General features: G+C 50.5%; 1 protein-coding gene across 1 annotated transcript in view; it reads right to left on the bottom strand.

The window, feature by feature from the left end:
- XYLT1 (xylosyltransferase 1) overlaps nucleotides 1–12476 on the bottom strand; it is a 127113-nt gene that overhangs the window by 56815 nt on the left and 57822 nt on the right. Inside the window, exon 4 of the mRNA XM_023764237.1 lies at nucleotides 12079–12281. Within this exon, the coding sequence (XP_023620005.1) occupies nucleotides 12079–12281 (203 nt within the window). The remainder of the gene's footprint in view (nucleotides 1–12078; nucleotides 12282–12476) is intronic.

The raw sequence follows: 12476 nt of genomic DNA, 5'->3' as shown, positions 1-12476 counted from the left end.
TGGAAATGTTCCATCCACAGACACATAGCTAGCCGCTGCTGAGATGAAGGGAGATGAAGGGGAACTAGGGAGGAGGAAGTTAGGAAAAAACACAATGCATGGCCAGTCTGGGCTCTGGTGAGACCATCCAACTGGCAGAGAATGGAGACCACATTTGTTTCTAAACTGGCAGTATCCATGCTCTCCTATGATCGAAACAGCAATGTAACTCTCTCCAGCGGAAGTATTTCTGCCCCACGACACAAAGGTAAGGCCCATGAGGACAGGAGTTTTCAATCGGTTTTGTTCACTCCTCCATCTTCAGCACCAAGATCTGCGCTGCTCCATATGCTATTTGTTTATGTTTAAATTAAAATCAACTTGACTTTGCCAGGCCACCGTGGCTCAATGGTTGAGCGTCAACCTATGAACCAGGAGGTCACAGTTAAGATTCCAGGTTGGGGCACATGCCTGGATTGCGAGCTTGATCCCCAGTAGGGGGCATGCAGGAGGCAGCTGATCAATGATTCTCTCTCATCATTGATGTTTCTCTCTCTCCCTTCCTCTCTGAAATTAATAAAAACATATTTTTAAAAAATCAAATTGACTTTAAAATGTAGTGCCTCTGTCCCACAAAGCATGTTTCAAGCTCCCCATAGGCACATGGTGCTGGCGGCTCCTGCATTGAATGGCGGATTTGGAACATTCCTGTTGCCATAGTCAGTTCTGTTGGACAGCTATGGTCTGGAGCATCACCCAGCACACAGTAGGCTCTCAAGGTGGTGAATGAATGAATGAATGAATGACCAACACGCTCTACTCTCTGTTGGCCTAAGGATGGACATAGGACTCAAGATAAAAGCATCCAATTCTTTTCCCCAGAACTTCTATTTTTCTTTCAGCAGTGAAAGCATGAAAATGACAGGCAAACAGGCAACTCGGCTGCGATGTATTTAAGCCACACGGTGGCATCTCATGGGTGAAACAGTCACGTCATTCCTGCCTTTTGTTCTGCCACCTTTTGCACTGATTGCGTGAACGCCCCCATCCTTCCAGAAACGTCCTTCCTTATCTCTGTTAGCCAAGACAGTGTTCTAAACCGATAGGGCCGCTCTTGGCTTTCTGAGGTACTGGGTGCTTCTCAACCCAGTCCTGTGAGGATTCCACGAACGCCAGCCCCACTTGGCTTGTCCGAGGACACAGTTTGCAAACAAAACTGTTAATGGAATAATTACTGGCATTTTTTTTCCCCGTTCCTCGTGAACAACAGCCTGAGCAGAAACATCCTCTCGGACTGGAACATTCTCTGGGTGGAGCTTTCCTCCGACCATGTCACACCAGGGTTTTGAGGTCTCGGAAACGAATAAAAGTGGTTGGATGCTGAGAATGTGGCCATCGATGGAGAGAGTCACACCCAAAGATCTGGTGCTGGGGTCACAGCTTTGACTTCTGTGAAGTACTGAAGTGCACTGTCATCGCAGCATTCCCCTTGCGATTTATTACTGTAATTAAAGTGACGAATGTCTGTGTCTCCCCCAGGCCAGTGGTTTTCAACCCCGACTGTATTCCAGTCACCTGGAAAGCTTTAAAAAATACATATAGATTCTTGTCTCCCACAAGGAATTTATATTCAACTGGTCTGCAGTGGAATTCTGATATTTTAAAGGAAGCTTCCAAGAATCAGGTGGAGCCCTGCCTTTCTCAGGGTGCCAGGCTCCCACGGCGGGGACCCTGTCTGCCTGGCTGCCTGCTCTGCCCCTGGAGAGAGCGATGGTAGGTGCTCAGGAAGTGACGGCTGAATGGAGGCACGGGAGAGCGCCAGCTCCACCCCAGCGTGAGGCCAGAGGATGGTGTCTTTGCTAGAACAGCCTTTAGAGGAGGCTCCCGCCCCCTCCAGATGTGGCTGGGGACCTAGGACAGCACCACGCCTCCCAAGTATGTCTTGCACTCAAGGGTGACGGCAGGCTGTAATGGGTTGAAGGGGATCCTCCTCCCAAAATTCACATCCCCCTGGAACCTCAGGAGGCACTTTTTTTTTGGAAACAGGAACTTTGTAGATGCAGTTAAGATGGGGTCCTGCTGGATTAGGGTGAGCCCTAAGTCCAATGACTGCTGTTCTTATGAGCAGGTTGTGTCAGGAGAGGCAGACATAAGAAAGAGGGGCCAAAGGAAGATGGAGGGAGATTGGAGTGATGCATCTACAAGTCAAGGAATGCCAGGATTGAGGGCAACCACCAGAAACTAGGAAGAGGCAAGGAAGGATTCTCTCTAGAACCTTCAGAGGGAGGACGGCCCTGCCAACACCTTGATCTCAGACTTCAGCTTCAGAACTGTAAGAGAATACACTTCTGTGGTTGTAAGCCAGTGGTCGTGTTCTCCTGGAGCCACAGGAAACTAAGGCAGAGGCTAAGGGCACCAAGAGAAGAGTCTGCTGGGCAGAAGATGAGTCGCAGGGCTGGTAAGTTCCCTAATGTCCTTCTCCAGATTCATCTTCCCCACTCCTCGCCTCCACCGCGCTGCCCCACCTGACCTCCTTTCTCTTTAGCCCCTGGAATGTGCTGGGCTCCTCCCTGCCTCAGGGACCTTGCACATGCTGTTCCCCTTTGCCTGGCACCTCCACCCCTTTTTTTCATAGGGAGCCCCATTTCAGGTCTTGGCTTAAACTTCCCTCTCTAAAGGCATCTCCTCTTCCCTGACCACACTCCTTAGGGTAGGACCCCTTCTTATTCTCCACTGGGACACCCTGGCATGATTTTACGAATATGACCTCCATTTCTCCCACAGACAGTGAGCTCCCTCAGTGAATGAGCAGGTCTTTCCCGGCTGCATCTCCCAGCACCCAGCCCAGTGCCTGGCACTCGGCCTGTGCTCCACAAATACTCAGCACACCTGCTTGAGTAAATAAATGATTACGGGCTGCAAGCTGCTCCCAGGAGGGCTGGGGCCAATGCTTTCCCAAATGGCTGGGGAGAAGCTCGAGTCCGTTTTCAGGGTCTGGCTCAGCTATGTCCTCCTGGGGGGCTCTGAGGGCCCCGGGGTGAAGCAATGAGGTCTGGCTTGGGCAGAGATGGAGAGGGTCCCGGGGGGATGTCCATGAGAAAGAAGTCAGGGGTAGAATTAGAAGGCGCAGGCCCTGGCGGGTTGACGAGGTGGGGGGCACACAGGCTTCCAGCCCCAGTGAACAGGCCAACGGATGGTCCTACTCAGCAAAGGGCAATGAGGAGGGGCTGATGTGGGTTGGAGAGAAGTTTAATAGGAATCCTGTGAGAGCCTGGTCCCGTGGGGAGACAATTCCCTGTAGCTAACCTAACGGTTCTGTGGAGAGAAAACTCGTTGTTTCAGGAGTTTATGCTCCTTAAAAAGAACAAGAAGCACCTTACACCCATCAGGAGGGCTACTCAAAAACAGGTGGAAATAACAAGCGCTGGTGAGGGTGTGCGGATGATGGAACCCTGGGCACTGCTGGTGGGAATGTGAAGGGGTGGTGCAGTGCTGTGGAAAACAGTCTGGAGAGTCCACCCCCCTCCCCCCCCAAAAAAAAAGAATTACCGTGTGAGCCAGCAATTCTACTTCTGGGTACACAGCCCAAAGGACTGAGAGCAGAGAGGCGAGGAGATACCTGCACACACATGCTCATAGCAGCATTATCCACCAAGAGGTGGAAGCAACCCAGTATCCACGGATGATGGGTGAACACGGAAGCAAAGCTGGTCTATTCCTACAATGGAATAGTATTTGGGCTTAAAAAGGAAGGAATTTCTGATGTTCTACGACATGGAGGACATCATGCTAAGCGAAACAAGCCAGTCACAAAGAGATAAACACTATGTGATTCCACTTAAATGAGGAACCTAGAGTAGTCAAAGTCAACAAGACAGGAAGTAGAACCGCAGTTGCCAGGGGGCGGGGGAGGGGCATGGGGATTGTTTAATGGGTAGAGTTTCAGTTTTCCAAGATGAAGAGCCCTGGAGATCGGTTACACAACAGTGTGAATGCACTTCGCATTACTGAACTGTACACATAAATAGTTAAGATGCTAAAGTTTATGTTATGTATATTTTACCACAATTAAAAACAAAAGGACAAAGAAGAGTGTGAACGCACAGGCTTTCACAGTCCCTTCCTGAACCCCAGGCTGTCCCCTTCTGCCTCCCTGCTCAGTGCTCCTGACCTGTTCCCCAAACTCTTGCCCAGGTCACTGGGCGGTCTTGGCTCTCTGGGTTCTGTGCATCAGCCCTGCGCTGCCAGCCTCCTGAACGAGGCTGATTCATGCAGGTGTGGGGTCCTGGTCCCCAAGCAGAAGGTGGCTGCCTGGCTCTGTGTGACTGAAAGGCTAACCATCCGCTCTGCTTGGACTCAGGAAGCTCATGGTGGCTCCAGGACACCTGCCTCTGCCAGGAGGCTGGAGAGGAGAGGGGACTCTCTGGGCATAATTCTGGGATCAGCAAGCACCCCCTTCCTCACTGGCCTCCCCACCTGAGACCCCTCCCAACTGTTCTCCCAGGGCAGCCAACGTGATCCCTCCAGACTGCAAATGGGAGTACTGCCCGCTGAAACCACACAGCTCTCGGGCTGTGGCTTCAACCACCAACAGGTAACCCAAAGTCCCCGGGGGGACTGGCCTCAACCTACCTCACTGCTAACCAGGAACCCCTTGCTCTTTGAGTTGCAGCCACATTAGCTTTTTTTCAGCTCCTCATACATGTGAAGGGCTGTCCTGCCACAGGGCCCTTGCCCACACCACCCCTTTTCCTGGAATCCTCTCCTGGGACCCCTCACACTTCTGCTGGCGAACTCCTACCCCTCTTACCCATCTCAGTTCCCGTGCTGTCTCCTACAGGAGGCTGTCCCAGGTCCCAGGCCAAGGTGGTTTCACTTGCAAAGTGCTCTTAGACCCCTCCTTCCTTTCCTTAGACCACTTGCCTCACTTTGTAATGATATGTTTACTCCTGTGACCATTCTGATTCATGTCAGTCTCCCCCCATTAATAACTCGCTGTCACACAGACAGTGCTTACTGAGGGCTGAGCACCTTACATACGTTAACTCATTTCACCCTCGAGCAACCATATGGGTGGTACTGTGCTAGCTCCGTTTTACAGATGAGGGAACTGAGGTATCAATACATTAAGTGATTTTTCTCAAGTCTAAGTTTACACGGCAAGTACCCAGAAGAGCTGGGATTGACCCCAGATGGTCTGGCATGAGTCTGCGTACTTGACCATGATGAGGAGGGCAAGGACTGGCTGTGCTTTCCCTCACTGTTGAATGCCCGGTACCTAGTGAACGAATGGAGTCAGTAGGAGCCCCATCTCCCGAACACCTCTGTGAAAGTAGAGCATGGTCTTCAGCTGGCTCACCAGGGGCCTGAGCTCTTTCCTACCCAACACAGCCCCAGGCTGCACTCAGAGGGGCTTGGATGGTGAAGGAAGAAGGAGGGGGGTAGGGGAAGCTTACACCTCAACCTTATCTTCCATCTTTCCATCTTCAACCCCAAATCTGTCTCAACTAACTGGAATCATGGCAAGAGGTAGGCAGAGGAGGACCAGGCTGAATGGGAAAGGTCACAGCCTCTTGGGGTATGTCACCCCCACCCTGGCCCCAGCATCGTCGGGGCTCAGTCAACCAGAGTCCGAAGCACCACGCTGTATAGAATCCCATGTGATGCAGACACATCTTTAACCAGATGAGGTCCTTGACTCAGGGCACATGGCACCATCCAAGCCAGCCAAGAGACAGAGTGTTTTGGGGGCTCTTAAGAACCCCAGGCCTATCAGTTCATGGGAGGCTACACAAACGGTGGTATATCTACACAATGGAATAGCATTCGGCCATGAAAAGGAATGAAGTACTGATACATGCTACAACGTGAATAACCATGAAAACAGTATACCACGTGAAAGAAGTCTGTCACAAAATGTCACATACGGTATGATTCCATTCATATGAAATAGCCAACATAAGTGAACCCAGAGAGACAGATTAGTGGTTGACAGGGACTGGTGGGGGAGGTGAATGGGGGATGTACATGGCGAGTGACTGCTTCATGGGTACAGGGCTTTCTAGTGGGGAGACGAAGTGATTAGGAACCAGATGGAGGTGATGGTTGTACACCATTGAGCATGTACTAAAAGCCACTGGATCAAACAATTGGTTAATTATATAGTCAGTGAATTTTACCTCAGTTAAAAAAAAAAGATCCTGGTTCTGTCACTTACTGGCTACATCATTGTGGTCAGGTTTCTTAACATCTCTGTGCCTTAGTTTCCCCATCTGAAAAATGGGGATACCAAAAGTATACTTCCTGGGGTTCCTGTGAGGACTATGTAAAATATTTAGAAAAATGCCAGGGAGGAATTAAGTGCGATATATGCACTTGCTATATATGGTTGGCTATTGACGAAGGAATTCTGTGACCCACTCAAAACCCCCTGAGCCAACTAAAGGAATGCAAAGTAAGGGAGAGGCTGACGTCTGAGTATCTGTACCAGGTAACTTAATTTCAAATCCTAGGGTAACATGTTAATTATTATCAAAAATTTGGCTTTCTTGCAAAGTTTCCTGGAAGTTCTGTTTCAACACTAACCTCTTCACACTTTCTCACACAGAAGTTTTGTTTGGGAAATGAAATTTAAGACAAAACTTGAGTTAAAGGCCTCTGTGGCAGGTCTAGTACATAGTAGGTACAAAGCAAATGTTTGCTGGATGCGGGTGAGCCTCGCCTGATCAGTCCCACGCAAATGCTGGTCTCTGGAGCATCGCGGGGAAGCTGGGCCACCTGCTTCCTGTCTATGAGCTGGCGCTTCCTGGCGAGGCTCCACAGAACCACTCTGAGCTCCGGGCCGGGTGGTATCTCAGGACAGTGTTTAGGTCCACAGTCAAGTGTAACGTAAATATCCATATGGTGGGCCCAGGTGGGTTAGATCTTGTTGCCATGGACCCCCATGAGGCAGAATAGTAGGCCCTGGGTTTAGCTGAAAATTTAAATATGATTTCCCCTGACACACACACACACACACACACACACACACACACACACACACATGCACATACACCACAGACAGCATGTGAGCCCTGGAGGGGCCAAGGACACACTGAGCCCTCCTCCCTTTGCACTGGACTTAGCCCCAAGACACGGGGCCTGGAGAAGGTGGACAGTGTTACCACTGGCCCCAACTAAGCAACAGTGCAGACCGCTTCTTGTTTCATGCCGTCCTGTGGCCCATGTAACTAACGCATGCTAGAGCAATTTCCTGCCTTACTGAGTAGAATATATTGAATAAAAGCATGCCCTCTGATGATTCAAGACCTCACAGGGTCTCTGTGTTTGAAAATATCCTGTTTCATCCATGCACCAGATACAGCACCAGCTCCAACCGCAGCCCGTGTGGGCCAGGCAGGCTGGTCAAGCCCAGAGCGGGAGGACCTGAGTTCCTGAACGCACTTAGCTTGCATGTTCCAAATGCAGGACTAGTCTGCACGTTCACAAATGAGTTGCTTCTGTCCTGTTTTCCCTTGAAACAGTGGCCTTTACAGCCTAACACTGCTTTTCCCACTGTTGAAAGAGATGTGAATTCAAGAAATATTTCATCAGTCTTTTCACGATGAATGGAAATCCAAAAGCAATTCAGTTGATGAGTGAGCCCAGCCTGTGGTGCCCACACTATCCCATCATTACACTAGTAACAGCCCGTGTCTACCAAGCACTTTCTATATGTCAGGCACCGTGTTAAGCCCTTGACATGCAACATTTCCTTTCATCGTCCTAACCTCCCTATGAGATAGGCACTGAGATTGTGCCGTTTCTCAGGTGGACAAGCAGAGAGTCAGAAAGCTAAAGCAGCCTTTGCTGAGCCGGTGGTGCATACAGTCTATAGCCAGGCAGAATCCGGGGCCTACACAGGCTGGTGGCCAGCGAGTGTTCACCCCCTAAAAGAAGTCTGGTCCCCCAGGCAGAGCTGGGCAGCGGCATGGGGAGGCTACATCAAATCACAAACAGCTCGGAGTAGCCACAGCGAGCAGGCTCTGCCCTTGGCTACCCCAAGTTTTCAGAGCCATCAGAAGCTTTTGGGGCACTCCCGCCTTTGGAGAAGGCTCCTAAGTTTGCTCACCCTTCCTGGGATGGAAGAAGTCGTGGTTTGGGAAGCTACAGATGGAGTGGCAGATGGGAAGTGAAGGCCCATCAGAGTTGCCCAGGATAAAACCATTCATCTGCAAAATTCATATGTTTTTGTGTGGGGCGACTTCGTGAAAACAACAGCAAGAGGAAGCAGCAGTGCCTGATGCATGACGTGCCTCTGGCCACCAGGCTGGCAAAGCACAGTGGACAGAAGAACCGGGGCGGGGGGTGGGGGGGAGAGGGGTGGGCGGGCACTGAAATGAGAGCAGAGAAAGACAGAGCGACAGAGACGCAGAGACCCAGAGCGTGAAGCTAAAAAGCTAGAAATATGATGACTCTCTTCCCCAAACCCCCAAATAGGTGGGGCATATGGTCCAAGGAAGGATTTCTGGACCCCTCAGATATGAGGCTCAGACTTACAACGAAACTGACTGTGGACATTGACTGGGAACTTTCTAAGTGCCAACACTCTGCTGGTTGCATTGCTACAACCTGATCTCACAAAGACTGAATTTACCTCTGATGGTTTTTGTTCTGCCAGTGAAGTGGCAGAACTCAGACTCAAACCTTGGCCACCTGCTGAGAGTCGGAGCACCCCTCCTCTTGGATGCTGAAATGCTAGAAATTCCGATATCCGGGCAGAGCAGACTTGGTTAAGGGGTCATGGTTGGTTATGGCTTCAACTTGCAAGTCAACACAAAGCCTCTAGGGGGCAGTCTCAAGACCTGGCATGAGTCTCCTGGGAAGGGCCAGGGGCCTGGGCATACCTAACTGATCTCAAGAGGTCTCTGGCCGAGTTCCGCCGCCTGACCTAGGCTGAAATGACCTCTGGGGCCTCCATGGGAGGCCTGGAAGAAAGTGTGGGAATCTTGATCCTAGCTAGTCAGACTCGGGGACAATAGGAGACCTTTACTCATGAGATTTCCTGCTGCCAGGTGGTGCAATCACATCTCTGCCCAGTCTGGAGCTGAGGAGTGGCTGTGCTCTCTAGGCAGCCTGGGGCCATCCCGCCACTCTGGGCCAGCTGACTTCCCCAGGGACCAACTTCAAGCAGAAAGAATAACAACCTTAGAGCCAGACAGAACTGGTTCTAATCCCCAGCCTGCCACGTATTCTTTACATGACCTTGGGCCTCAGCTTGCCCTTCAATAAAACAGGTTCGCTTTGAGGGCTGACAGAAGCACCTCCCACATCAGCTGCTCTATAGCAGCAGGTTAGGGTATTTCTGAACTCAGTCCTTCCTTGGGAGATGGAGGAGAATGTTCTAACTCACCTTGCCCTGTCCCTCTCTAACTCACCTCTCCTCGTTCTTCTATTGCACTCTGTTTAAATTTCTCTAATGCATCTAGTTCACCTCTGACCCAAGTCTTATCCAGGCTGTCCTTTCTCTCAGGAACTGGAGAGTGATTCTGCCCCTGGGGAAACAGCAACTGGAGATGTTTGTGGATGTCACAGTGCCTGGGGGTGGGGAGCACTACCAGCATCTGGTAGGTGGGGCCAGGGATGCTGCTAAACACCCTACAGTGCCCAGGACAGCCCCTCAGCATGGAAGGCTCCAGCCTGTTATGCTAATAGTGCCTAGGTTGGGAAATCCTAGTCTAGAATGATCTTTCCTTCTCATTTGCTTGCCATTTTTTTTTTAATGCTCACCTGAGGATATGTTTATTGATTTTGGAGAGAGAGGAAGGGAGAAAGAGCTCAAGAGAGAAACATCAATGGGTTGCCTCCTGCATTCGCCCCAACCAGGAATCGAACCTGAAGCCCTTTGCTGTACGGGACAATGCTCTAACCAACCACGCCACCTGGTCAGGGCTGACGATCCCTCCTTATCCCCAGGTCTCAACTCAAAACTGCACATTCCGAGGCCTTTCTGACATCCTGATTTTGCCCCTCTTGCACTCAGACCATCTGCTGCTTCCTCTTGATAGCCCTGTCACACCTTGCATGACGCCTCTCTTACATGATTAGCTAATTCCTTCTAGGGTACCACCAGGCAGGGGCTGTGCGGCTTTTATTCACTAAATGCCCAAATAATGCCTAGCACGGTAGTTGCTTAATAAATCTTTGTGGAATGAATGTTTGAATAAATAAGAAATTAGGAAAAACCTGCCAGTGATGTTTTAAAATCACCTTTTTTTTTTTAAATTCTGCTATCCTACAAACAAAAGAAAATAACCCCCATCATTCTTCCTAGGTTCAAGGGTGTCAGGTGCATTTTGCCTAAACTGAGCAAAGACTGTGCCTCCCCCAGATCTCCTTCAGAGTCCAGGGTCCCCTGGCAGACCATGGGATGCCACCAAGCCCAGAACTAAAGGAAGGGCACTTTAAATAGACACTTCCATGCCTGTGTCTCATCTAGATCCTCACTCAAAACCCAAACTCCTGGGCATATGTGGCCTCGATATTTAATGACTTAGGAATGACTGTTTAATATTTTAGATGTGATAATCATATTGATGTTATGTTCAAAGAGAGATGTATACTGAAATATTTACAGATACGATTTGATGATGCCTTGGAAATGGTTCACGGGGGGCGGGGGAGGTGGGGGGAGAGACATGAGCACAGACATTACCAGACTGTCACGAATTGATTATAGTTGAAACTGGGCAACGTATAAGTAGGGGTTCATTATATTAGTCTCGGCACTCTTGTGCACGTTTGAAAATTGCCCTGATAGAAGTGTGTGTGAGTTCTTTAAAGATCCCTTCATTTCTGGGACTGCTGTTCAGTGCCCTCATGGCATCTGAGGGAGGAAGACCCTCTGCTTCACACACTGTCCCCCTCCCTGTCCACTCACTTCTGCCTCTCAGCCTCCTCAATAAATCAGGATGGAAGACACGGCCGAGCAAAGAGCTGCCGTCTGGATAGGAAATAGACCTCATTTTCTTGCCTTTCTCCTTTACAAGCTCTCTGGAGGGGTTTTCTTTGCTTATGGTCTATTTTACGGAGCAGATCACTGTTTGTGCACAGGGGCCTTCCTCGTGGCATCTCCGCTACCTCGGAGCTGCAGACTGTGGGCTGCTCTATCTGCCCCACACGACTGTGGCCAAGCAGGCTGCAGGCTGAGTGGGAAGACCGAGAGAAGCTCAAACTCTGTAGTTTCACGTGAAATTTCCCAATTTAAAAATGTAGACAATCAATTTGTTTGTTAAAATTAGGTAGGAGCCAAAGAATAAAATCCAAGATACCCATGGTCCTTGAATAGCCCAAAGACACCCACACGTCTGTGACTGTGCCTGAACTGTTGCACCAGACCTCCCTTCCTCCTCCCTGCCCCTCCTGGTTTAACCTGGATGTCACACCTTGTCTTCCTCTGCTCAGATCATACCAGTGGGCCCCGTCTTGCTTGAGTGACAGCCAAATTCTAGAATCTCTACAGTCTCGCCCCAAGTTGCTCTCTGATCTTCTGTGTCTTACTACCCTACGCCTCACTTAGTCTGTCCCAGCCACACTGAGCGCCGTTGTTCCTTCCACACACCAGGTGTGTTCCCGCCCCAGGGCTCAGCACTGCTGTTCCCTGTTCCTGGACCACTTTCCCTGACAGAGTGACTCACTCCTCCTTCCTCTTCCATTCTTCTCGGTGAGGACCGTCCTGTCACGCTGGTTAAAATTCCAATTCTCCCCTGCATCCTCTCGGCTTTGTTTTCCCCATGCACCATTTGACTTATTTTGTTTGTTATTTGTCTCCCCGATTGGACTGAAAGCTCCATGTGGGGAAGGGTGACAGTCCCTTTAGTGTTTCCTTAAACAGAGCAGGAAAACTGTGTACTCAACAAATATCTGTTGAATGAATGAATGAACGAACGAGTGAATGTGCAAATGATGCTCAGGCCCAGTGTGGATCCCATGCTGAGGGATCTGTGAAGACAGTGCAGGAGCGTACACGCTGCTCTGCACAGGAGGCAAAACGCTAAGACCAGGGAGGACGGGAGGGAGCAGGACCTCGGCGCAGGCTGCTGGGGCTGAGGGCCGCCTTACCTGATGGGGTAGTCGGCTGCGCTGAGGTTGATGAAGAAGTCCCAGGGCCAGTCGGTCATCTCCAGCAGGTCCCGCATGCTCTGCAGGTACGTGGCCAGGAGGCTGGCGCCGCCCCAGATGGTGGCCATCCGCCAGGGGGTGACGCGGACATTGCTGTACTGCCGGGCGAACTGGAGCACTTGGCGGTGCAGGTAGTTGGAGCGCTTTTTCCCAGGAGAGAAAAGGGTGACATTCAGCAGCCCAGAAAACACCCAGACGTGCCCCTTTGTCCCCTCTCTATCCCTTCCCTTCTAGGTGGCAGGGTTCCTGAACTTTGCCCAGTAGATGGTTCAAGCTGGGGGCATCTTTCTACATGGCTATTCGAACATTTATTATTGTTTAAATTTCACTTTAGCTAT

The sequence above is a fragment of the Myotis lucifugus genome, unplaced genomic scaffold, assembly GCF_000147115.1.
Source record: "Myotis lucifugus unplaced genomic scaffold, Myoluc2.0 scaffold_324, whole genome shotgun sequence".
NCBI classification, from domain to species: Eukaryota; Metazoa; Chordata; class Mammalia; order Chiroptera; family Vespertilionidae; genus Myotis; species Myotis lucifugus.
Note: the sequence above shows the minus strand (reverse complement) of the source record. Positions and strands in the feature narration are given on the sequence as shown.